The sequence below is a fragment of the Squalius cephalus genome, assembly GCF_949319135.1.
Source record: "Squalius cephalus genome assembly, chromosome: 5".
In the NCBI taxonomy this organism is placed as follows: domain Eukaryota; kingdom Metazoa; phylum Chordata; class Actinopteri; order Cypriniformes; family Leuciscidae; genus Squalius; species Squalius cephalus.
Window position 1 is genome coordinate 8762314 of NC_137126.1, and position 27970 is coordinate 8790283.

General features: G+C 38.1%; 1 protein-coding gene across 5 annotated transcripts in view; it reads right to left on the reverse strand.

Moving 5' to 3' along the window:
* The window catches only part of clip2 (CAP-GLY domain containing linker protein 2), a 52214-nt gene that overhangs the window by 21677 nt on the left and 2567 nt on the right, over positions 1–27970 (reverse strand). For all 5 annotated transcript variants that reach the window (XM_079872556.1, XM_079872555.1, XM_079872558.1 and 2 more), the window contains exons 3-4: positions 16136–16650; positions 3882–4006 (exon numbers count right to left, since the gene is read on the reverse strand). In XM_079872556.1, the coding sequence (XP_079728682.1) occupies positions 3882–4006; positions 16136–16650 (640 nt within the window). The remainder of the gene's footprint in view (positions 1–3881; positions 4007–16135; positions 16651–27970) is intronic.

Here is a 27970-nt window from a genome sequence, read left to right on the forward strand (position 1 = left end):
AATCTACTAACCCCAAACAAGCCATCATTTATAAAAACAAACTACATAATCTACTAAATCCAGCCTTGGGCCAAATGTCAACAGTTAAAGAGTATCCATGAAGCTGTTTATTCCTGTCTGGCACTCAACCATCCCTGTTCTTCAGTGAAAAGACAGCTGAGGTTTAACCTTGGCTCAGCATGTGAATCATTACATGTACAGATCACCTGGCCTGTATTCTAATCCTAAAGTCAACATGAAACTGCACTTGTTCTTCAGTAATTATTTCCCTAAAAAACAATTTAGGATGGGAGTTTGTCCATCAGGAATTGTTTGGATTGTGAACAGAATGCAGAGCAAATTACTAGATGTTGAAAGATATTTGGGCTATCAAAATTAACACGTAAAGGCATGCAATATTTTTTTTCAATTTAACACGTTAAAAATATTTAGCGCAATTATCACAACATCAGTTTATTCTATAGTATATGATCACGCTATCATTCATTCAACTGCCATTAAACCATTCAAGCGTGATAAGACACAAAAAATAACTTAAATCTGTACTGGCGTGCGGTCTGTGCATCTCCTGTCTGTGTGACAGACACACACAGGACTCATGCGCACAGAAAGCCACTTCAGACAGCGCACGGCTGCATTGAGTTGTCTTTCACGCTTGAACGGACAAAAACACAAAATGATGACAAAATGCAAGCTTTGTCGAGTATCCTTGTAAGCACAGTCTTAAATGAGTTAAATAAAGTCTTAGATGACCATAAAGAGATGTGAGTTCATGGAATATGTGTCAGATCTTAAAGTGACAGCAGCCTAATAAACCTGCTGCTGTGATGTGTCATTAGTGCAAATCAAACAACAAAAAGACAAAGAGAAAATCAATCACTGCTCTTGACTAACTTTTGTAGCTTTAATAAGAATAAATCTATATTTAAATTTATGCAGTGAAAACTTAAAGGTTGTCTAAGCGATGTGAGGCCAAAACATTTTTTGTCACATACAGCAAACATCTCCTCACTATCCGCTAGCTGCCTGTCCCCTGAACACACTGTAAAAAAACGCGGTCTCTGTAGAAACCACAGGCTCCACAAACGGCAACAAAAACAAACTGTGCTCACCCGCACCACGAAACATAACAAACAGAGCTCCAGCCAATCACCGACAAGAAGTGTTGGAGGGTGGGGTTTGCGCGTTTGCGGGGTTAGTGCGCGTGCACATGAGGTGGGTGTGTGGAGGAGAGAGATGAAGAGGGAAGTTTGAATTATGGCTGACACACGACCAAAGAGACGACGTTCCGATGAACAGAACAACTTGCAAGAGGGACAAGGATAAGGAACGCGCGAAGTCCCGAATTTACATCGGAAAAACCTTTGAAATGTGGCGAGACCTCCGCCGGCAGAAGGGATTAGCTACTATCCGACATTCAGTTGCTCTGTTTTTGCAGAACAGGTAAATCCACTTTTCTTTCTAAACTGACGGTCATGTTCGCCAAACCAACACAAGGATGTAATTAGCTAGATTTATGCTGTCAGCGTTAACTTTGGTGAATACAACATGTATGTTTCTAGCAGCGATCAATCTCTATTGTAAATGATCAAGCAAATTCACAGTAGGGCGACAATTTGTGTAAGTTAAGGGTTGTTTTCACCCACGGTTTGTCGTGAATTTGAATGTTCATTTATAGGCTATTGACAACTTTGACTAAATTGGTTTACAACGCCGCCGTTGTTTATGCTCACTGGGAAACGCGAAGCTAACGTTATCTTGCTATCATTGCGTCCTTGTATGGGAGCTATTTATAACCTCAGGTGGCAAAACGATTTTAAGATAATTTTTCTCTTTTTCTGCATTCTGTTCTGCAATATATAAAAGCATTTATCTAACTTGGCGACATTACACATTGAATGAAGTATCAGTAAAACTTAACTTTGTAGTGACTATTTTGACTTTCCTTTATGCCGGAAGGGAGGGGAGGAGGGAGGAGACGGGATGAGGAGGAGGGAGGGTCTAGCCAGCCTCCGTTTTGCTTGACAACAATTCAAATGTCAACAAGAAGAAACGTCTCCCGGGATCGCTTAGACAACCTTTAAGTGTTTTATAACTTTATTACATTTCTGTATGTTTCCAACCTGTTAGATCAAATACTTAGATAATATACTGTCTTTATGTTCAGGGGTGCACATAACTGGTGCGCATGAGTGGTAAAAACGAACGATGTGCAGCAGAAAACATGGAGGGAAACATTTTTGAGTGCCAACATTTTTGCCATTTTGGGGGACAGGGACAGGTTTACTTACTGGAGTAGGATTTTTCTCAATCTCTGGTAAGATAGCAACCATGATGATAGGTGTGTTCATTAATTATTAGGGGTGCAACGTATTGCAGTTGATTCGTGATCCATATGGACCAGGCCCCACGGTTCGGCATGCATGTGATTCGCTGATTAACTGTTAAGTTTAACCGTGTTTATGGTTACGGTTAATGTGTTTTGTTTTGCCAATTTACAAAGAGAGAGAGAGATAGAGATAGAGAGAGAGAGAGAGAGAGAGAGAGAGAGAGAGAGAGAGAGAGAGAGAGAGAGAGAGAGAGAGAGAGAGATAGAGATAGAGATAGAGAGAGACTTTACAACTTTATTCTACATAAAAATGTAGAAACACATTATTCCTTCACATTCACATTAAACACACATTTTTTAAAATAAATAAATAAACATATATATTCCATGTTCTTAACACTTTCAATTATAAATCACCCATTAAAAAAAGTTCATTACCAATTAAAACCCAACCCCCCATACTCATTCACTGTAACCAGTGCTTCCTTAACACACCATCTCCATTTAAAGAAAAGAACATTATTAACATGCTTGTAATATGTATATTCTATAACCACTCGTGCTTCCACTAAGGATTTGAACAAGGCCACCAAACAAATGTCTCTTCCTGCATTTGTTTAAAATGAGCTAAATTAGCAATTTTGAAATCTCATCAGAGAGAGAGAGAGAGAGAGAGAGAGAGAGAGAGAGAGAGAGAGAGAGAGAGAGAGAGAGAGAGAGAGAGAGAGAGAGAGAGAGAGAGAGAGAGAGAGAGAGAGAGAGGCACGTTTCAGACAGCGCTCGAACACCAAATTGATTCTTCTTTCGCGTATACTTGCACTTAAACGGACACGTACACAAAATGGTATCAAAATACCCGTCTCGGCAAGTATTCTCTCGGTTATGTCATAAGTGAACATTTGAGAAAGAAACCGGATGTGTGTCAGTATATTTGGACAGTGCATTCGGTCTTAAAGTGACAGCAGCATAATATTTCTGCTGTTGTCTGTGTCTTAGCGTTGATAAAAAAAATACAGCTTTAACAAAGATGAACCAATAATTAATCTCTACAGTAACCAAATACTGTTATTTTCCATTTAGGCAGCTTGTAGGATAAGTGTGCCGCTGTAGTGTGAGTACCAAGCAGCCTCTCTAGGTGCTCCTTTTGAGAACCAGACCAAAAAATTATGTGTTGATGTTGTTTTTACATTAATTTGGAGATTAACTGTGAAATTATTACAATATAAAAATATATTAAAAACTTTAATGTTAGGCATTTTTTTATGGATTGACAGCACTAAAGATTCTAAAGACAAAAAAATAAAAATAATAATTCCTTAGGAATAATGTGTATATATAAATTGCTGAATAATACTGGGATGTATTAAGAAAATAAATCAGGTCCATTTTGATTTCATGTTGTAGGTCGCACTACAACCAAGATATATTAACATACTAAATAGTCTACAAACCTATTTTAAAAGGGCATGAAACAATGAGACCTATTAGTGTTGGAAGGCCATTGAGAGTGCTGCTAAAGACAGGACATGTTACTGGAAGACAAATGATGTACCTGGTTCCTGCTACAGCTCCATCGTTTTTCCCTAATGGCTCGTCCAGCTCCACTCCACACCACTCGCCCTTGGCAAAGTCAGTCTCCCCCACATAACGCACTACTCCTGTTTTAGTGCCGCCAACCTGAGAAGAGAGCAAAGGAGATTCAGTGGAAAATGGCAACACTGACACATGGTTTAAAGTGATTACAGTTATTTAGTTTAACAAAACAGGTTTGGAAATTCGGTCTCTTGAAACGCTCAACAGAAAAAGACAACAACAACAAAAAAAAGTACATATATGGAATATTGATCAGTCAGTGTATTCTAATAGATTAGAAAGGTTAATTTAATTATATTTATTTATATTTAATATACATTAATTATATATAACTACATATATACACACAGATATACATACCCACACACAAAAACACACATACATATAATCATATAATGTGAAGTTTGAAAATAGAAAAGGGTAGGCCTATATTTTGGAACCCTTAGGAGGTCGGGAATATGAGTTGGCATGTAACTCTTAAAATGTACAAATAATTGTCTACCACAGCTAAATGTCTGCCTGTCAACAAAACTTAAAGTCTAGGAAAGTAGATAGAAGTAGTCTCACTGCATGTCAGCAGTGTAGAGTAGTAAACTCTGCCAGCTGGTGCTGAGATGTAACTGGGAATGACTGTTGTGCTGGTTGAACTGGCCTACATTCATCAACCCAGGACTGGGGAAAAAAGGAGGTCACAGCCTATTCATTAGTGATGGCACCACTACACATAAGAAAGCATATTGTATGCTTCAGTTACAAGGAAGTGTATGTCACACATTTTGTGTGCTCCAGAAGCATTCACTCACATTACTGTAAAATAATTTCTCTCTCTCATAAACGTGTACACACGCAATCAAAGCGACTACACTGAAAGACACGGTTCCAAGAAAAGGCTCTGGTTCCAAGCAGGTCACATTCATAGCTTTATTCCTAAATTATGCATAACATGACATACAGGAACATAAACGGAATTAGACTCTCAAAGCCTCAAAGTTTCCTAGTCACAATCTGAGATTTACAAATGCTCTCCATAATCAACCCCAGAACTAACAAACAAAAAACACATTGTTTCTGTAAAATTATTTCACTAATTTCGGTCATTATTAGACATGACTGGGATATTTACTAAGAGTTTATGTGAGATTAACCTGTTTCACCCAAGTAATAGATCCAGTTAAATTTTGATATTGCAGTATTTGCAATCCATTAATAAACTATTCTGGCCAAACAATGCACTGGCCCACAAATAACAACAATATATACTGGCTTTAATCACTTTAATGTAATGCTGTTAACTAAAAAAAATTACAGATTTTTCATTTTAAAGAATGACTAATATGATGTATTTTAACCATTAAATAAACCCTCCACAAAACAATGTTATGAATGCATTAGAAATACATTTGCTTTGTGCAGCTGTCTTGTATTTCTGTAGATCATACATTACAGGTAAATTTCACATTTTAGTAACATGTAACTTTACATCTTGACCTAAAATCATCATCATAAAGAAGAATTCAAATGGGCCTAGTACGGAACCTTGAGGCACGTTTCTTCAAAGGATTTTATTTTACTGTTCCTTATCAACCAGTCTACCAAAAGATTTTCCAGTGATGCTTAGGCATATGACACAGCAAAACAGAACATGAGAAAGCAGCAAACCATCCATCCATCCAAATTCAAAATCCTAGAGCCAAAATGAATAGCAACAGATAAACGCCCCAATAAAGTGATGGGGACACTATACTGTCAAAAAGCACCGTCCTTCGGATGACACATTAAACCGAGGTCCTGACTCTCTGTGGTCATTAAAAATCCCAGGTTGTCCTTCGAAAAAGAGTAGGGGTATAACCCCGGCATCCTGATTAAATATTGCCCATTGGCCTCTATCCAACATGGCCTCCTAATCATCCCCATATACTGATTGGCTCTATCACTCTGTCTCCTCTCCACCAGTAAGCTGGTGTGTTGTGGGCATTCTGGCGCAGTATGGCTGCCGTCGCATCATCCAGGTGGATGCTGCACATTGGTGGTGGTTGAGGAGATTCTCCCTTCCATGTAAAGCAGTTTGAGTACCCAGAAAAGCGCTATATAAATGTAACAAATGATTATTATTATTATTATTATTTTTATTATTATAATAAACACATCTACAATCATACCTCCCAGCCAAAGATATAAACAGCTTTTCTTGAGGGTCTGAGGCATTTTATCCATTCCCAGAGAGAGTGATGGAAGAGATATGCAAAGAGTGGACCATAAATGCATAAACACATGCTTACACGTGTGCCCTACAGTTGTGTCTACTCTTACGTTTTAATCTGTCTCTACTTAAATGAAATGAAAAGCCAAAGCAGTCAGTTTGCGTAAACCCTAGTCTCTGCTCAGACAGAGTGTCCCATGTTCCACCCACAATCTGTTCACTGACTGTCTGATGCATATTGCAGACTAGAATTGCAAGTGTAGAACGACATTCAGCAGTTCCAATATGATTGGCTGGCCTCTACAGACCACTGGAAGTCAGTTGGTATGATTTCACCTGGAAACAAAAGTTCTTTGCACGTTTTTAGCCATTTTCCAAGGTGCTGTTTCTATAACTGTTTGCGGAGACTACTGGGCTATACCATTATTTGAGTGTTTCCCTCCCACACTCCATTGATTATTGTTTGACAGATTTCAAATTAATCCACCCCTAAATGGCACATAAAACAAAATTAACTATGGTTGGTTGCTTTACATTTTAGTCAGAACAGAACAATAAAATTTCTTAGGATTGAATCGATGCCTACATGAGAGCCCCAAAAAATTGTCCACATCAGCATTTATTCATGTGAAAAGCAAAATTCCTTTTTTTTTTTCAGCTGTCAAGTTTGTGGGACCTCACCATTCTTCTAAAACACACAGATCATGTGGCAATAAATTAAGTAGAGCTGTTAATGTTTTCACAGGTTCATCAAGTGGTGTTTTGAGCACTGCGAGACATTCTGCTCCTGAGACATCTGCGGTTTGGCATTAGAAAGGAGAGCATCCGGAAGAGAATATATCCAGACAGACACATCACATTCTCCCGCCAGTGAGCGAGTCTGTGTTTGTGCAACTGACGTGGCAGATGAGCCACAGTGCGTTCAATTGTGGATAAGGTGATAACACAAACATTCCTGAGGGAACGTTCCAGATGTGCAATATTTACTTTACCATGTCGTCTCACTGACGTCTCAAACCAAAACAGCAGCAATTTATGAGGGTAAAAACATATGTCAGATGCATGTTTGGCAAAAGCTTCTCAAAAGCCATAAAAGTCACAATATGGCTTTGAGCAGCTATTCTCTAATAGACCTTCTGGGTGTGAGAAGAACTATAAATTCAGCAGAATACACAAGCACAGCACAGAGATGAGCGGCGAGGAGTGGAGAAAGCTGACTCAGACCGTCTCCTCTCTCAACTCACTCGCAACACTGCAGATCCACGATCAGTCAGCATAAGCCTTAACTTGGCAGTGGCTTGATCCACCTTACAGGTCTTTTGATGGACTGTCTGAACTGACTAATGGCTCGTTTCCACTGAGCGGTACGGTACGGTACAGTACGCAATTATTTGCGTTTCCCCTGTCAAAAGTTGTGAATGGTACCAAAATGCCGAACTGTACCGTACCACTTTTTCGGTACCCTTCCGTTGGGGTACCTAGCACAGTGGTACGGTACCTAAAGGGTGGAGCTAGACTCACTGCAGAACGTTGATTGGTTGACAGAGAATCGTCACTTGCGCGTGCTACAAGGGGAATGACAACATAAGCGCCATTTTTTTTATACATAGTTGATACTGCTGATATTGTGTCACAAAATGTAGTTTCAAGAGTTTTTTAGGCGAGAATGTGGCTGTTGAAAGTTCAAATCTGTGGTTTATTTATAAATGTATGAATGATTTATGAAAATTTGATCCAGGTTGTGAGATCCATTCCAGGCGATCACCGGGCGCTCGGCGCTCATGTACCCCGCCTGGAACAGCCTTTCCTCGGCCAGTCGTTCTGACGTTTGCTGCTGTTAAACTGTTTGACGTTTGTGGTTAAACATGAGATATAATTCGTCTTGTGTAGACCTAAAGGGCGATGTTTGGTCTCGTGAATCTATAATTTGTTCCCTGGCCAATCATTTTGGCTGAGGGCTAACTAAAGTATATATTTAGGCTATTTAACTTTACCGTAATGTTAGACTAGATTGCTGACTTTGTATGTTTGACTGAATTGTTTGCTTTATTTCTTATTTTATTGCTTCTTGGACCTTTTACTTATATTTTTATAATGGCTATTATTGATAAAACTGAAATTTAACAAAAGAGTCAGGGTTGAGTTTTGTCACTTTTAATTGTATTACAGTGAAGATGATCGGAGTACAAATGCACATATTGCCTGGACCATATTAATATGTTTCATATTTTTAAAATTTAAACGAAAAAAGGCAGGGTTGTGTTTTATATTTCGTTTTGTTATAAATAGGCTAACGTTATACATGCAGTGAATATAATCAATACGCGTTGCCTGCACCACATTTGTGTGGCTATAATGTTTAAGATGTCTTTAAATGAAAACAAAAAAAAGAGGCAGAGTGATGTTTTATAACATATTTTGTTTTATTGTTGCCTAAAATGTACAGAGATAACCGGAGTAGCAGAGCGAGCTGAGTGACGCTTTCAAGAACGCCGCTGTTCCATTTGCAGAATTACCGGACTCGCGTCCTCGGGAGTCATTCTCCTGAGTCGGACTTGGCAAGTCCGAACTTTGCGTCTAATTTCGGCACTTGGCTTCTTATGACTAACATGCAGAGAAGCAAGAACAAGATCTTCTGTATGTCATCCATTGTTGTTTACTATGTTGCGTTCTTCTTGGTGCGAAAATAACGTTGAACGCTTCTTTCTGGCATAGGCTACACCACGCCTATCAAGTAAGGGTACTGATGGCGGTGGAAATGCAAGCCGGTGTGGTGAATAATCCGGTCACTTTGGTGTGATGAGTCCGGGCTTAGGACCCCAGTAGTATGCCTGATCTAAATCTGTTCTCGCGATAACTTGTAGCTAACGTGAGCTGTTTTAATGTGTAGCACATGTGGTAGCTTTATGTAGAATGCTAAATCCCGCTAATTTAAAGATTAAATTAAATTGTATATTGTATATGTAAATTGTGTATATTCTATAGCTAATATTTAAAATCTCAAGTAGCGTCAATAGCAGAGGAGAAAGACCGCGAAATTTAAAAATACTACTGTTATTGTGTCACAAAATGTATTAGGCCTATGATAAGTTAATTTCACAATCTATAGCTTCGGTTAAATACTAGTATATGAAACGTATAATTTAAAATACATTAAATACATTAATGACTCGTTATAACGTAGTACAAACGTCTTCTATAATAAAATGATTTTGTATGATTTGTAACCAGGCACTAAAGCGATTACCCATAAAACGTGCTTTGAACCAATCGGATTGCTTGGGTCCTAAACCCAGACTCATCACACCAAAGTGACCGGATTATTCACCACACCGGATCAGGGTTTACCGTCCCGAATCATACTGTACTGTACCGTACTGTACCGCTCGGTGGAAACTAGCCATAAGACACATTCAGAAGTCTGCTCAATAACACCAGCGTGAAGAACTCCTCTAAATCATGCTACAAATATAACACTGTATGACCGTCAATATACTACAGAAATAAAAATCTAATTTACCCAATTTTTGTTTTTTGTCCAAAAGGGAGATCTTCCAGGTCTTTTCAAGAGTTTCAATAGCTAACTAATCTCAGAAAGCATGTAGGAGAGATAGCAAATTGATGGGAATTTGAATTTTTAACTTTTTTCGTGCAAACGTTTTATTTTTAAGTTGCAAGCCAGTGCCAGTATTATTTTTTATTTTTTTTATCATATTCACAAAACTTTCATGGCCCCCAAAATATTTTGCTGTATGAATATGTGACCATACATTATGTCAAAAGAATGAACAGAGCATCTGCTTTATAAAAAAACACACAAAATGATTCAAGCTTGAATGTAGGTAAGTTTAATAATAGTAATAATATCATTGAGCATAAAGCTGAGAAAATAGCGTTTTTGTCAGTCTTCACTGTAAAAAAATTGTTAAATATCGGCAGCTGTGGTTGCCAGAAATTTACCGTAAAAAATGTGATAGCAACATTTTAAGTTTTTCCACAAGCTGAGAAATTAAATACTAACACACACAAAAACTTTGTCATTCACACAAACATTAAATACCATCATGGTAACACACCACAATAACAAAAAATGCAATAAACATCAATTTAATAACATAATAACAATTTATTATGTCATTTAAAATCTATTTGTTATTTAATCTATTTGTAAATTTAATAATTTAATAACATTCAGATGATGTATAAATCTCAATTTCAGAAAATGGACCCATGTGACCCAAAATGGTTTTGTGGTCAAAGGTCACATATGACAATGCGGATGTAGTATGACACGCATATTATATACAACGATTTTTTTCAATGGTCGCGAAGTTCAACAAATGTAGTACTTCCTCTGCCAGTAAGTGATTCCAGACTATTTTCTTCTAATGTGCGAGACTTCTGATTCTTTAGCAGCTATAGGTAAATAAATAGATGAATAACAAATTGGAAGTGAACTACACTTGAAGCAAATTGCTATGCCTGTTCCTACATTAACAACTCGACATTGACAAGATTTTCTGTCATTTAGAAGACAGCGCTTACATATGAAAGTGCCTGGAGACAATAGAAAAACATATGGAGAGCATCAGCTTTCGTTTTTGCTCTGACAGCCGCAAGATCACGCCGAACGCTGTGAGTGTGTCTTAGAAATCAGGAATGGCGAGAAAACATTGTGCTTGGTTAGTCTTCAAACCAAACTTGGGTCTCCAGCTGACAAAGTTTAAATCCCGTCTGGCTAGCGCGCTTCCCATAATTTTTATGCATTAGGTCAGCTCAGTAGGCAGAGAGTAGATGATCTTTTCGACCACATGAGAGTCTACACAGTAAAAGCAATCTGTTTGAATGCATTTTCGACTACCTCTGGAAGTAGCCTAAAGATGACAAGCACAAAAGACCCCGTTTACACCTGTATTTACTGTCGTTCACTGTGATCCGATCGACCAAAACGCACCTTAATACCAAGAGTAAACAGGGCCCATTGTGACATTTACATGCAAGCAAAAGGGTTTTTGAAAAGAAAAAGGTAGGGCGTGTACTTGGTTCAATTCACTGGTTGTTGACTGAAAAATCCAGCTTACGTGACCAGAAAGAACTCTGTTGTTTCACCAGAAGATTGAGTTTTCTAAATTGAGACATTTTGATTACATTATAAGGTAAAACAAAAACAAAACAACATACATTGATGGATCGTTCACAATCAGATCTATGACATAACAATAAGATCTATAAAAGAAGATAAGGTGAATTTTCATTACATATCAACTTGAAGGCATTTTAGGTTATTATCCAGAGCGACTAAAAGTGCTTTAGCTTCAAATAAGAGATTGTCTGGACCAACAGATGCTATCTACCAGGAAAAGTGCTCCCTGTCCAGATAAAAATAAGTACTCACTAGTAAAATGAACCCTATTGCAGATCCTAAAATCTGTATAAATGCAAATAAAAAAGAATTATTTTTGCATTGTTTTTTTACTACTGAAAGTGGTGCATTTTGATAAGGATTTTAAGGAGGCTGAGAGCACTGTTTGGTTTGGATTGCGACCTTTTGTCTGAGTTACGAGGTGAAAGTGCTATAAGACAATGTCAAGGTGGTCGATTGAGTCATGGTCCTAGGCTCTGGCTCACATATTGCTGATACATGAGCATCGTTTTTACACATGTGCATTTGTAAGTCTTTTGAGAGCAAACAATGGAAAAGCACTGACTTTAAGAGGTCCTTCATGCACTAAAGCACAGTCATGGTAATAAGATACCAGTTATAGGGGGGGTACAACAGGGGACTGACATCTTTCTAAAGCAGTTCAGTTACATTGTACACTGGGATTCTACTTAACAGATATGAATGTGCTGAAATTATATTTAAAATCTAACAAGCTAAACATTTGTGTACACAATTCTACAGATTTATCCAGCAGGATTTGATGTTTGAGTTCAACAACACGAATATACTAGATTAAATTCATCCTATGTTCTATAAACAGCATCTGTAGTGGATGTTTGATGGCTACAGTCAATAACTTTGACTTCGCTCAGCTCAACAAAAATGCAGTTACAGTAAATTAGCCCCAGTGGGACAGTTATAATTTATGTACAAATTTGAACAGATAAATCATTTTGTCAAATAACAGCAACAACAGTAGCATGGCTGGATGCCATTTCCAACAGCTATATGGCTTGGGCTGCCGTGATGCCTTTCTGATGCAGCATTGTTTGGAAGAAATACTCTTCAGCTCCCACTAAAGAGCATTTCACTTGCTGACACCTTGCTGGTGTCAAGATTCAGACTGGCAGGAAGTGGAAGGCAGACGATTGCGTCGACAACGCTATCACCAACCTGAAGCACCAAGAGTTTGTTGGAAGAACCCAGCAGGGAAGACAGGGTCTTGGCTGGGGTGAGGCACGCAATTTCTTGTCAAAAGTATCAATAAAGGAGCGGAAAAAGCTAGTGATTACAGAAGAGGAAAGACTTCTTGTGAAATCTGTTGGCCAAGGTAAACGAGGCCAGTGGACAAAGTGGGCGACATCCTGCCAAGGTCAGTCAGTTGGAGCGACCTTTGGAGACTTCCCCAAGACAAGTTAAGTTTCATTATTCAAGACACTTATGACACACCTCCTAGCCTAATCAATTTGGCACAGTGGTTTGGGGCTGAAAAAATCTGCGGCCTGTGCGATGCGGCTCAGGGAACCCTCCATCACATTCTGTGTGGGTGCAAAACTGCTTTGGCTCAGGGACGCTATAGGTAGAGCCATGACCAGGTGCTAAGGAAGTTGGCAGAATGCACAGAAAGAGCAAGGGCATTGGCAAACAAGAGGCTCCAGAGCCTTAAGAGTCAGCCTGTCCAATTTGTAAGAGCAGGACAGGTAGTGCAGAAATGCACTATTAAGCACAAAGCATCAATCCTTGCCAGTGGCAGGGACTGGGCATTACGAGCAGACCTGAACAGGCAGCTGCAGTTCCCCGCTTCTATCGAGCAAACCTCATTGAGACCGGACCTTGTGTTGTGGTCAGAGACGAGAAAGTGGGTGGTGCTAGTGGAACTGACACTGCCCTGGGAGGAAGCAGTACAGGAGCCATACGAGCGGAAAAAGTCACGGTACGCTGACCTGGTAGTGGAATGCCAGGGAAAGGGATGGAGAGCAATCCATCGAGAGATCTTACCCAGTGGAGGTAGGCTGCCATGGCTTTGTTTCCCAGTCAACCAGTCGCTTCCTGAGGGACATCGGCTTCAGCTCTGGCGAGGTCAGGAAGGCCATTAAAGATCTTGCCAAAGAGGCGGAGAAAGAAAGCTTTTGGCTATGGCTGAGGAGGAATGACAAGAGCTGGGGTGCTGAGAAGCCTCAAGGCATAAGGACCTGAGATCTAATCCAGCGGCAGGGAGCGGCAGGGAGACGTCCTTGTCCACTGCCCCAACACCCTGAGATGTTCTGGGACTAAAGGGGTGAAACATCGGTAAAGGGTGGCTCCCAGCTGATGACCCTGTGGCTAGCAATTTGGCACCAGCGGAGGTGCATCGGGCAGTAGTGCCCAGCAGGTTCACCTTCAACCTGTTTCTAATCACACAATAAACATTGAAATCAAATTTAAATCTGTTAGTTTTAATAAAAATCAGCCTCTGGAAAATAAAAGTACGAAACTGATGTGTGTAGGTGAGTCTAAGTTGGGATCCTCCCTGATGTGTTCATCACTGAACAAACCAATCAGGTGTCAGTCGGGATTGAAGCAGGCAGACAAATAGATAGCTAAGATCAATGGCTGATGGTTTATGGAGCAGTAATCCCATCTGATTAAGAATATTGACTGCCTGAAAAGCTTTAGGACTACGCTATACTAAATGGAAAGCAATTTGACCCCTAGCCAATCAACTGTATACTCAAGCAGACAGCTATTGGGCAGCATCTGTTACCTAACATGAGGAATCTAACACAAGGGAAGCCACATATTAGTTGTTCACAGCCAGATATGAACAATAGTTTGCTTTATACATGACATTTAGGGACAGGTAAATCTGAAATTGATAATAGCATAGTAAAATGCACCCGCAAGCAAATAAAAATGGTTAAATAATTGGACTGTAGCTCTGTTCGCAAAAGTTTGTACAGAAAACACATCACCAGGATGGAGCATTTCAACAGCCACAGCAGTCCAGTATTCAGTCTCACTGTACCCTGTACAATTCTGAATCACTGAATCTATCTATCTATCTATCTATCTATCTATCTATCTATCTATCTATCTATCTATCTATCTATCTATCTATCTATCTATCTATATATATATATATATATATATATATATATATATATAACTGTATTTTTTTTAAAGGTTTTCCCCAACAAAAGGCATTTCATCAGAATTCCATAAAATGTAAGAGCATGCAAGTCATTTACAGGCTTCAACATCCATGTCAGTAGTTTCATGAGGCTGGATCGAACAAAGATTTGCAAGATAGACAGCAAAAATGCAACACACACACAAAACAAGATTAATCATATGGCAGTATATTATGCATCAGCAGATTCAGCACACAATTTGAACTTTTACACATTAAAACTCAATGGATTGGAAAGAGTCAGTGGACCAGTGGAAGGCAGGGCACTTCTGAAAACAGATGCTGAGATTACGGAGTTGGATTTGACCCATTTTAAAAATTTAATTGGAATTTATTGTAAAATTTGTATTACTTTTCAATTATTATTATACTTTTATTTTCATTCACTGATCCTTATACAACCTTCTAGGGGAATAGGGCTGGAGCCTATCCCAGTTTCTTATTGCACTTTACACATTGGTTTTGTTCATGTTTTTATTCTTCTTTTGTACAGAGCATTCATAGTTAAATACTTTATTGTCATTGTACTGCTGTGCAAAACGATGCAATTTATAAGTATTCCTTTAATTTAGTATTCACATTTAGTATGCTAAGATGATACAAACTACATACTAAATATCAGCACTCAGCCAATCATCAGAACTCAGACCTTGGATCAGAACTATTATATTGTTAAATGTTATCAGAGATGAACAGCAGACATTTAGACAGAGCACTTAGACTCTCTACTCTTCCTTTCATGGGAAGTCAGTTTTACTTAGCGGACATATTTGCCACGCCTTCGGGCAGCTATTTCGGGTACGCTGCCAAACTCATATTTAAGTAACATACTTTAAATCGGAAACAAAATCTGACATTAACAGTCCCATAAATGTTGTTTCCAGTGCTCAAATATTTCAGGTTGGTCCAGCCAATGCACATACAGAACATATATAATCATAATCATTTATTTGGCTTCATATTTCACCTGTAAAAAAAATTCTCTCAGTTGTTTATGTGGCGAACCGTGCTGAATTGACAGCATCATCGCGATGTGCATTCACACAGTTTAATCATGCTCAGCAGTGTGAAAGGGCATTAAGAAACAACATTTATGGGACAGTTCATGTAATTTGTTCATGCACTTTTTCAGATTTAAGAATTTCCCCATTCAAGTAGATGGGACTTGGTCCTGGATGCACAAAATAGCTGCCCGGAGGCGTTGCAAATATGGCTGCCAACTGCCAAGTAAACTGACTTTACCCAAAATGGATTTTGGCGCGGGCCTCAGCTTCTGATGGCATCTCCAGTGATGTGATGACTTTACCAATTGGTGATTGGTTCTGTGCAATCACAATAGCGATATTTCAGCAAAATTGTGCAGGGATGTTTGAAGCACAGCTCAAGAAGTCACTTTCAAACCAAGCAGCTTTCTGGTCATCACGGCGAATTCACCTGACCGACTTGAACACAAACAAAAATCTGTGGAACTTTTTTACCCCCGCGCAAAACTCCAGATCGCACAGATTCCAATTGAAATGACTGAATTTTGTCAGCAAATTTTTACCAAGTAATGGTAAATATGGATGAACCTTCATTCCACCAACTGCATGTTGCACTTTCTCCTATTCATAGAAATGAGTGATCCGTCTTGGTTTATATAGACTTTGATTATACTCACTGAAAAAAATCAGCACTCACCAGCACTCGATCTCCGACCTTAAGGTCCTTCTCTCCCCCTTTCTTCACAGATCCACTGTCAGACATGTTGGATCCTGACTCATTGCCGGTTTTGACTGAGCTGTTGAGCATGCCTTCTCTGAGCGGCATGACCACACGCTGGCCGGATGCTCCCGCACCACCCTGCAGTTGTGTGTTCTGCTGCTCGTCACCCCCTTCCCCGGCGGGTTGCCGCATGAGCTTGGAAGGCCTGGTGAAGATGCCCTGCAAAGCCTGGCACTCAAAGTAACGCACTCCATTGACAGAGCCGTCATTTTTTCCAACCAGGTCATTCAGGACCACTCCAGCCCACTGTCCCGGGGAAAACTGGGTCTCTCCAAGATAGGCGATGACTCCTAGCTTGACTCCATTCACCCAGACACGTTCACCGACCACAAAGTCCCCGGCCACCTCGTCACCCACCTCAGAGGCTTTGGAGCTGGACTTGTCTGAGGTGTTGCTGCTGGGGGTAGGAGTCATCTGCTTGTAGGGGCAACCTGTGGATAAACAGCAGAAAAAGAAGGAATATTCCACGTTAAATAAAACAAAGCTTCAAATCAACATAATCAGTTGCACACTTTCAGTTGCCAAATAACTGCCTCTGAATTTTTTCATTTTATTTGTTAAAACAAATTACATTTTTGTGTACAATAATGGACTTACACTGGAGGTCTATGGAGCGCGACATTCTGGAGGGTTCTGTGTTGCTCAAACTTTTTCAAGTATTTCTATTCTTTCTGCCATACAAAAAAAAATGGGTCTTATTTGAGATGTAAAGTTGTATAAACCATCCCTTAGTGGCAGGACTGCTGCTGTAGGTGGATGACCTTATAATTATGCAATACCAAGGTGCGTATACAAAATATGCAAGTATACACAATGATAAACAGTACATTTCTTGTATCCTTGTGTATCATGTTTTTGTATCTCCATTTTGTTCGATATATTACCATAACAATATATATTTTAATGTTTATTATTGTGAAATTGCTTGCCCCATAGGCTTCCATTATTAAAGCATTAGGCTAAACATGATTTTTGACTGATTTGACAAAATTAGGGATAATCTGGTCACCATCACAGAATGTTGGTGTGTTAGTGTCCCTACCAGACATAGCTTATCCAGGAAAAAAACCTTGGTGTAGTAATGTAGTAATAGCAAGATATTCTTCAAAAACTGATGTACACTACAGCTCAAAATTTGAGGTTGGTAAGATTTTTGAAAGAAGTCTTTTATTCTCACTAAGGCTGCATTTATTATAAAAAGTAAAAAAAAATAAAAAAAATTAAATTCAAAAATAACTTTTCTTTTTTTAAATATTTCAAAATGTATTTTATTCCTGTGATTGCAAAGCTGAATTTTCAGTATCATTACTCGTCTTCAGTGTCACGATCCTTCAGAAAAAATATGCTGATTTGTTGGTGCTCAAGAAACATTTATTATTATTATCAATGTTGAAAAGTTTCATTCACAGTTTCACATTCTTTCAGGGAAAGAATGTGAATTTTGAACAGTAATGTATATGAATAACAATTAGTGCTGTGGTACAATAAAAGTAAAACACTGGGGTACACTAAAAGTACCATGGTATTAAAGGAGAACTCCGGTCAATTTTAACATTGAGCTCATTTTTTTGTCAATTTGGAGTGCTGTCAATACAGAGAACAACGACAAAAATCGGTGTTGCCTACACCGTGTTATCCTCTTTTTAAAATTTGCACCCTGTTGACTTCAATGGGGCAATATTTAAACCTGCTTTTAGCCTCTTAACATCCTTGATGTGTCATTACAAGTGCCCAGCCATGTGAGTGATTCCTTCAGAGTGAACACGAGTGAATCTGACTGCAGTAGATGTGAAAGAAATGGATAAAAATGATGTTATTTAAGCCAGCGCAAATACCTGTATTTACATCCTGTTTTCGGTTGAAGTCCAAAGTAGTCGATTGCCGAGTTCACGCGCGTGATCATAGGTAACTAAAACTATGCGCGTGAACTCGACAATGACCGGAGTTCTCCTTTAACATTTGTACCATAATAGTGTTTGTCACATGTTTTTTGTAAGGGACCTGAAAGATTTAAATCCCTGCCCTATAATATTCAGTGAAAATCTTAAAACTTAAAAAAATAAAATAAATAAATAAAAATCCATTTCACAATGCATTTACTTATGTTATGTGACATTTCAGAAGGAACAAGGATATTTACTTGGTATTTACATTTACAAGTGTAAGTTGATGTTATTGACTGGAAGCTGGAGATAGATAAGTCCACGATAAATACATGAAAGTAACCTGACGGATATCGAAAAACATCCATTTTGAGATTTTACAGCATTCTCAGTATTTCACAACATATGTTGTCAACACTTGTCACACGGCTCATTTAACGCATAGTATCAAATGAGTACTTTCATCATTTCGCTCATGTCTGGATGTCACCGCAGACTTCATGCAAGGATGAGCAGCACGCTAATTTATGAACAAATCTGGGTCAGTGGAATTTGCAGTGATATAGTTTATGAACCTGAGTATCTTTGCACATGTGCCGCTTTTGATACATGCCACTTACCCGATACCGCTTGAAGGATCCAGTGATGATGTGTGAGCCACGGCTCATTTAGCATGTGTTCAGTCAGTCTTTCATTCATCAGTGTATGTGTGTTGGGCGGTATTGGTGCTGGGGGAGGGGGATAATGACCGCTTTTGTCTCAATTGCTCCAACATGTTGTTTGACTCATAAACATGGTGGTTAAAGATCTCTGATATGAGGCTCATCAGTCAAAAAACATCCTGATTTAATTTGCTGTCGTTTAGAAATGGTGTGTAACAGAACTGGGACGGTTTGCCTCCTCAGAGCTGACAGACTGTCGAAAATTTTGGATGTTATTCAAATAGTATTGAGGTCAGCAGGTTACCACACAGAGGCAGACGTGTAAACGTCAGCTGTAATGGAAATATATAAACAAATCTTCTTTTTGGCAGAAAACAGGCTAGAATACAAAAGCTAGTGGTCAGTGGCAGCTCAACTGTATTTGCTTAATGCACAAGAACAAACATCATTGGCTCTCACGGGTCAAGCAAGCATGTTTAAGCTTCCATTTACCATAATTGATGTGCTCTATTTGTGCTGATGATCAATGTTTCTATGTGAATAAAAGATTAAATTAAATGTTCATCATATACAGTGATTGTGAACTTTTTTTCTATTGGAAATCACTTTCAATCGAAGGACAGAAATCTCTGAGGTTAGAGTCACTGCGGGGTCAGGCAAAACAAGGAGAAGAGGCACTATTATCATAAACAAAACAAAGAGATAATTCACAAGAATAAACAAACAATATCATGGGAGAAATACAAGTGGCAGCATAAACAACACAAGTCAAAGAACTGAACAAAGTGAGGGCTACACAGGGCAAACTAATGATGAAAACAAGGAGCAGGTGTTTGTTAATCAATGAACCAATGAGTAACCATAACAACCAATGAAAACATACTTAACAGCCATGACAACAAAGGAAACACAAGAAACAAACCAAAAGTCAATTGGTGCGTCCGAAATCGCATACTGTCTGAGTAGGTACTACATTTGAATTTAAACTTATTTCATGACCGTTAAAAGAGTACTTTCTATATAGTATGAATATGGGTAGTATGAATGAAATTTGGACATACTACATCCACCATGTTGTTACTGTCACATGACCTACCAGTGTCAGTTGCATCGCTTCACTGTCATTCATAAATCCTCTCCCATGGCCTCATTGGATAGTAAAGTGTCCATCGAATACGCACTTCAGAATCTTGGCAGAAGTAGTAGGTCATCGGGGACTTTTCGCCTACATACTACTATTTTAGCGTACTGTTTTTTGCACACTATATAGTAGGGAAGTATTTGATTTCTGACACAGCGCATGCATGAAACAGAGACCAAAACTGAACTTGACAGTAATTTTTGCCAAAAAATTTGGATAAACTATCCTTTTTAGAAGTTTAGAATGACATGACAAATCATAACATTTGAGAGTAATACTAATTATAACACTTATTATAATGTTTTTTTGTGATCAATATTACTGTAACAATATAAAAAATATATTACACATTTTGTTTATTATGTGTAAATATTGTACACAATTTATATTACACATTTAATGTTATGTGCGATTAATCTCTACTAATTACAGAAAAAAAAATGTGTGATGAATTAGTTCTTTTTTTAATCAATTGACAAGCACTAATATTAAACTCTGCTGAGGGGTAATTAGATTTAACAAATCAAGGAAAATAATGATCACCTTTTATTGGAAAATTAAACATTTTATCAAATTTTGATAATTTCCTTAATATTTTAAATAACTGAGAAGATAATGATCAGACTACATTTCATAATCATCTGTCAAGTTTATTATATACAGTATATTACATCTGCATATGAGAGTCAAATTGGATGACTAAAGGGATCAGTCATTTAACAGTTCATCTATTGCCAAAAATACTAAAAAATAATCCATTAAAATATGTCAGTCAAAACCAACACATGATGAATGATGCAAAATTTTTCACTTGGATTGGTGTTTTTTCTCTTTAGCATGCATTGTGAAGTATTTCAGTTCCACGATCATTTCAATTTCATTTTAGAGAGCGAAGAAAGCTTGCATCCTTCTGCTATGACAATGTTCCCTAACTCTAGGGAGTGTTTTTCCCACAGGACAATGCTCCATGTCACACACAATTAGGCCAATCAAGGTGTGGATGGAGGACAACCAGATCAAGACCATGTCATAGCCATAGTTGCATAAACTGCTTAGACTAGTCTTTTTTTTCTTCAAAATTGGTCCTAACTTTTTAAAGCCAATTACATAAAAAGGTAGATCAGTCTAATATGAATTATAACAGTAAGACTGATGACCTCTTGTTGGTCAGACACAGTTTTAACATAGTGATTAAGTTTTTGCAACTGGCCACAGGAGTGGCGTAAAGTCACCCAACATCAATGTGAAAGACTGGTAGAGAGCATGCCAAGAAGCATGAAAGCTGTGATTGGATTAAAGGCTCTAAATGAAATTTGGAAGAAATGTTGTCAGTAGTTTATAGAATAAAACAAAAATGTGAATTTCACTCAAGCACATACATATAAATCCAGAGAAACTGCTCCATTTGCAGTGGTCTCTTATTTTTTTTCCAGAGCTGTATTTAAATGTAGAAAGTATGACACTTTTTTTTTTTTTTTCACGTGCTGCTCCATTGTTTCACTAGCTGATGACCCATTACATTCCAAATGTCCATTACACATTAGCGCAGCAGTAAAGCACACTCAGCGCAGTGCAGTGAAACACAAGCGGAAAGAGTGTGTCTGTGCATGTGCCGGGACTCAAAATAGGAGCACATGAGCGCTACGCTATGTTAGGGAAAACTAGGCCCATTCAGGAAGTCCCGGCCCATTGCGGGGCTTGAGCAGAAGCTCTGGTGCATTGCTTGCCCATGTGGCTGCGTTGCTACGGTAACAGTAGATCAGCGAGGGGGGAAAAAAGAAAAAGGAGTGATACAGGAAGAAGAGAAGAACACAAGCCTCACTTCACCATTGTGCCTGCACTCCTCCTCCCACCATCTCAATCCCACCATTCAGCAGCACAAGCTAGCTAACACAATGACCCCAGCTCAGCCTTTAACCACCCCCTGCACACACACACACACACACACACACACACACACACACACTTCTTTCTCAGAAGCTCTTTGTGGTGTCTTGATAACTCCCTCTTTTTCTCAGTTCAAAATGGAAATGTATCTCCTGATAACAACAAACTTGGCTTCATAATAGGCCTTTTTTCTTATCCCATTTAATATTCATGTACAAATTTAATTAAGTGTAATTTCAATGTAATTTATAGGTTGATTCCCAGAAAAAAGCGTAACACTGCTCTGCTTATACAAGAGCATCCTGACCAGCCAAGCCCAGCAACATTGGCCCAATGTTTTGACTTTAGGGCGGGCCTATTTGTTTGATTGACCAATGATAGACAAGAGGAATGTTCATAAAACTAGGTTAAAAACATGTTTTTGCTATTCTACTTGAAATGGTAACACTATTTTAATAAAACCTGGACCACATTTACCCCTTTTCCACCAAAAAAAGAACTGGTTCGGAATTGGTGCTGGTTCAAAGTTGGTTCAACTTGCGAACCTTCTCAGAACCTGTTCGTTTTTCCACTGACTAGAGAGCCCAGCGAATGACGTCGTTACGTCACTGTGTACGTTGCCATACGTCTTAGCTTTCCCAGAAACGCTTGCGCCAACTTCAAGCATAACAATTACAATGGCGGACTACATCGTCTTTCTGCAAATGTTTCTCCTGGCTTTGCGATCCTATATTGGGGTCAGAAGAAGACGTTTAGAACACATTTGTGCTGCTCGTCTGGATTAGGCTACTATAGACAGAGGTTACGTTCGAGAAGAAGTTCGACAATAACCCCGCCCCCAGCCCCCGACGTAAGCATGACGTGGTAAAAGAACGGTTCTAGTCCAGCAAAGAGTTGGTGCCGCTTTGGAACCAATTTTCCTGTCCGAGAACCGGTTCTTTGGCTGTCGAAACACAAAGAACTGGTTCGTGAGTAGGCACCGGCTCCGAACCGGCACCAGCACTGCCTTGGTGGAAAAGGGGTAATTGTGTGTTCTGGCCACAAACTGCCCACTTAGACAGGAAGGTATCATTTGACTGACATGTAAAATGACCAATTATTATTCTATCTTTTTACATAATGTTACATTGACATGCACAGATTTGTCAATATGAACACTGATGTCAAATGAAGAGGTCGAACTGAAGGATGAACTCTATACAAGGCTAATTGTTTTTCTTGTTCTATAAATTTCATCCCTCAGTTTCCTCACCGCAATGAAAATGTCCATTTACAAATGCATCGTATTGGCGGAGGAATGGGGACAAGGAAATATGTCTACACAAGATGCAATTTCGGCACATTGCTTCTCTGATTCTCAACTGTTAAGTCAAGCTTGTAACATGAGAAGAAAGTGCAGAATTGGCAAGTTTGCTTTCATATTATATCTAGAAAGAGCTTACTTTATGCTGCTAACTTTACTTATCAAACAATTCAGGGAGTAGCATCCCGAAATTCAATCTTATTTATACAAGCCTCAATTCTCCCTCAAATGATGAGACAGCTCTGGATGATAGCATGTTGGAAAAGATCAGTCTAAATCATCAGATCACTTTGTCCAAATTGACCTTTTTCTGGTGAACTGATGAAGATGTGTGAGTCCCTGACTTGCTAATTTTGGTTGTAAAAGCCATTAGCCATTTCAGTCTGTATCATCCATTAGACAGCGTGTAAATGATCCAGTGGTGGTCCATCTGAGGCTGAGAGAAACTGAGAGAAACTAGACTAAGAAAATAGAAGAAAGAACTATGTGGCACCATTTTAAAGCAAAACTGCTGACCAAAGCCTTCATAAAGATTTAATACAAACTTATTTGGCCTAAAAACATTTTTAAAGCTACTGACTTCAGACAGTCTTGTGTCTGAATCAATATGCTACTCATTTCCTGTGCCTGGACTGCACATGTTAGAAATCTTCAGGCAAAAAATTTGGTTTGGGGAGTGTACAGAGCCACAGTCTGTGGGCGGATGACATGCCATTTTACATGACCAGAGACTGAGTCATACATGGATTTAATCAAATTAAAAAAAAAAAAACATTAAAAAAAAAAAATTTGTAAAAAAAACATTGAAAGGATGTTTATATTGTTAACCGGTTTATGCATTAGTGTGGTTTACAAAATTAGTGCTCAATTTTGAACATAACATCCAAATGTGGTGAGAAATTATTTGTTTTTATTTATTTTTAGATGTTGTATATTGACCAATGTATTTTTTGAATACCATTTTTTAAATCATTTGTCTCAGTTTGAGGATATTGATGAGACAATGTTATTTGCTATGACAGTCAAAATAATGATAAACTGTTTCTGGTTGTAAAACACTGCAAAACTCTTAATCCACAATGAAGGAAATTATTTTACCAACAGATAAAAGGCTTTAATTTCAAACAATTAGCCTAAAATGCCTCAAAATCATTTAAAGGGACTAGTTTTCTTTCCTATGTTGATGCATTTCCTATTGAAACTGAAAGGATGGATGGAGAATATCAAAAGGCTTCACTGTTTTAAATAGCAATTACATCACATCCAGCATCTATTGATTTGCTGCTTGATGTTGGTCGCAGATGGGAAGGACATTCTCAAACTAGAAGACATTTGATTGGATGAAAATCTTTATAGTGTAACATGAGTCATCAATATTTTGAGTCTGTTTCCAGGAAGAGAAAAACTGTACATTTTAACTGTGAACTTATTCTAAAAGTGAATGTCAATTTTTTATAGTATACTGGATGACCTCAAAATTTCAGCTTAATTCAAAAAGACAATTGAATAGAAAAAAACATGTCATCTGTATTAATAAATACAATAAATGAACGGTCACACTGTTTTAGGGTGTAGCCTAGAATATTTTTATATACTTAACTATTAACTAACTGTTGTTAGCACCATTAAATACTTTCATATTTAGATTTTGTTTTGATCTGTTAAATTGTATGCTGAAATATCAACCACCCAGGTGTTTAATAATCTGTTCTGTAACAGTGATATGGGACCTTTTGCTATTTAGCAGCTGCTCCTCATTTCTGATAATGAAAGGACCTTTCATTCATGTCATCCACAATATTGAAATAAGTCAAGGTAGGTGATAAAGGATTCAAGTTAAATACACACACAGCAATACAGATGGTAAAAGATTTCTGCATGAAAGTGTTTTTATGCAACCTCGCTAAAAAAAGTATTAGCTGAAATACTTTGAAGTGCATTCTTGGAGTCACATTTTTGTCACAAGCACACACTCTTCTTCTTTGGTCTCCGAAAACAGCCAGATAAATATGATCAATGCTAGTGCATTTCACTCGTATCATAGACGCCGGGTAGTGTTAGACCACAGGACACAACACATTATTAACATGGTATGAATTAAAAAAAAAGACAGGTTACCACGTTTCACCTACACAATTATAAATATCATGAGCTGTTTTGTTAAAAGTACAATACATGCTGTTAGTACAGATCAAAACGCTGATATAGAAAGAGTTTTACGTAAAATGGCTTTTTAAACTAGGAATGCTTTATTTGAGCAGCAGCACAACTCCTGATTTTCACTGCACTTCCTGTATTTGTGCGTGTTTTACGAACAAAGCATTCCAGTCAGCTTGAACCATGGCACCCTTCTGGGTAACACACAAACTAATGTAAATAACATGGTCTGGTCTCGTCGTGGCTGGATGTGAGGTCGGCCACATCACTGAGGCAGGGATTAGCTCACTGTGATTTATGTAACTAATGTCTGTGTCACCAGTGTCAACGCTTGTCATCTGACTCGAAAGATAATTAAGCACACTAATCACCATAAACCACAACTCAGATCAAACTGTCAAGAATGAAAGTGATCTACACCCATTGATCTTCTCAAATGGTCTACAGTTTGTATAAAGCTCACATCTAGTTGAAGAGTAATCAAATTATGCTACACTACAGTTCAAAAGATTGAGGTCAAGATTTTTTAATGATTTTAAATAGGGATGCACCGATAGGATTTTTTTCCCCCGATACCAATATCGATTTTAACAAACAACTATTGGCCGATTCCAATATTTGTTACTTACTCTCTTATTTGAACTTTTGTCACTAAAATAGATTAGTGGGGGTTTTTTATCATGTTTTGAATGAGCAAAGCTCAAAAGCGCATACATTAAGGTATCCTAGTTAGTTTATTGCAGCATCATGAAATAAATTCCTATAGAACATAGAATGTTCCATTTAACATTTAACAGTCATACATAAATACAACAGAACAAAAATGTATATGAAATAAACAGTGCTTTTAAGGTAGGTTTAAAAGTAGTTTTCAGGTACATAAATAAAGTGATCAAATGTAAAAAATATATTCTTGATTGTATAAATTAAATATAAATGAATCCTTATTAAAGTTACAAAAGTTATTGGTTCAGGCTAAGAGTAGTGAGCGATTATTTGGACTTTCGTTGATTGATTAAAACATACAGCAGCGCAGCAGGTATATTCGGCTGCTGTCACTTTAAGAGCTGCACGGATCCAATTTACTGATACCAGGGAACTACACTGTGACCAAAATGGTCGCATATGCGACCTTTTGAAATGCCATTGCGACCCTAATTTTTAATGGGTCGCAAATGTATCACTGATTATTTTTGTACCTACCTTATGTTTTAGGCAATATGCTATGATTTACTATGAGCATTTATTAAAACAGAAATGTGTATTTTAAGAATACGTTTTATAACGTGCTCTGAGCATTCAACACATCAAGTTGGGTTTGGTTTTCGGTACGCATTTTCAAACCGAACGACCATTTTTCCTGCCGACCAAAATTTCGTTATTTCAAATGTAAGCGCGCTCATAATGTAAGAGACGCCGGCGCGACCACAACATTGCCCAACATCAAATGGCAAACATAATGTAAGCGGAATGGTTGAAGGACCGTTTATCAGTTTGGACCAGTGCAGCGCGAGCCGATCGTGATCATGCGACACTGTTACTACACAGCGCTAAGAGATCCAGTAAAGAAAGCATTTGAATTCGCCACAGAAGTAATAACATCGCTGCGAGATCTAGTGAGAAACATTCACATTTCTCCGTTATTAACGGATCAAACAGCGCTGACGTGGAAACCAGGAAGAAACATTGTGCTATGAATGAATTATCCAGTGTCCACAGACCTGCAACATTCACCATGGATTTACTGTAGTAACACTAACTGCAACCATGGAAGTTTGGCAGGAATAGTAGGCTATAATGCTTTCAAGTAACATTACGTCGGTTTTATTTTGATATTATGAATACAATTGCTGCCCTCAAATGTTAATCTGAACTAAAATAAACCTTTGTTTATAACTACTACAATATTACATTTCATGTCAAGGAGCTGTTTTGTTTTATGCTCCTAAGAAAAGTCAATTATAGCTTCAGAATTGCTCAAAGTAAAAAAAAAATTTATGATGTTAGTTTTAATTAAAAAAAAAAGAATAAAAAAAATTAAATCAAGGAAATTTCTCTGGCATTTCTTTGTTTTTGCTGTATCGAAAACGTACCGAACCGTGACACAAGTGTATCGTATCGAACCGAACCATGAATTTTGTGAACCGTTACACCCCTATACGGACATGAATTTCGACACCAGTGGCTCGAAGAATACCAGTGGTTAAGGTACCAAGATGGAGCAATGCACTGTGTGTACTGTAAATTATGTGGGCCTTCAATTACAGGACTGTCCAAAGTTGTAACTGCGTCAAAACAATTCAAACACGAATCATTGAAGCTTCACAATGACAGTATGAAGCACGCGAAGTGTAGAGACAGTTGTGTACTGTATTTTCTATTGCAGTAAATCTATCCCAACCAATGTTAAAGAAAACAAGAAGGCATGTGGTTTAAAAGATGGCAAGTAAAATAAAAAGCACATCTGTATGCAATACAGTTTCATTATTGTTCATTATTATCCAGAGCGGCTTACTATAAATAATTTGTGCGACCAAATCATGTTTTGCGCCAGTAACTGAAAAAGTTAGTAGCGCAAGTGCCACCAGTGGAAAAGGTTAGTGTAGTTCCCTGGATACACAAGCGTTTTATTTCACAATTGTTTACGCTCATTTAAGACGTAACTATGTTTACAAGGATAATCGCCAAGACTGACATTTTGATATAATTTTGTGTGAA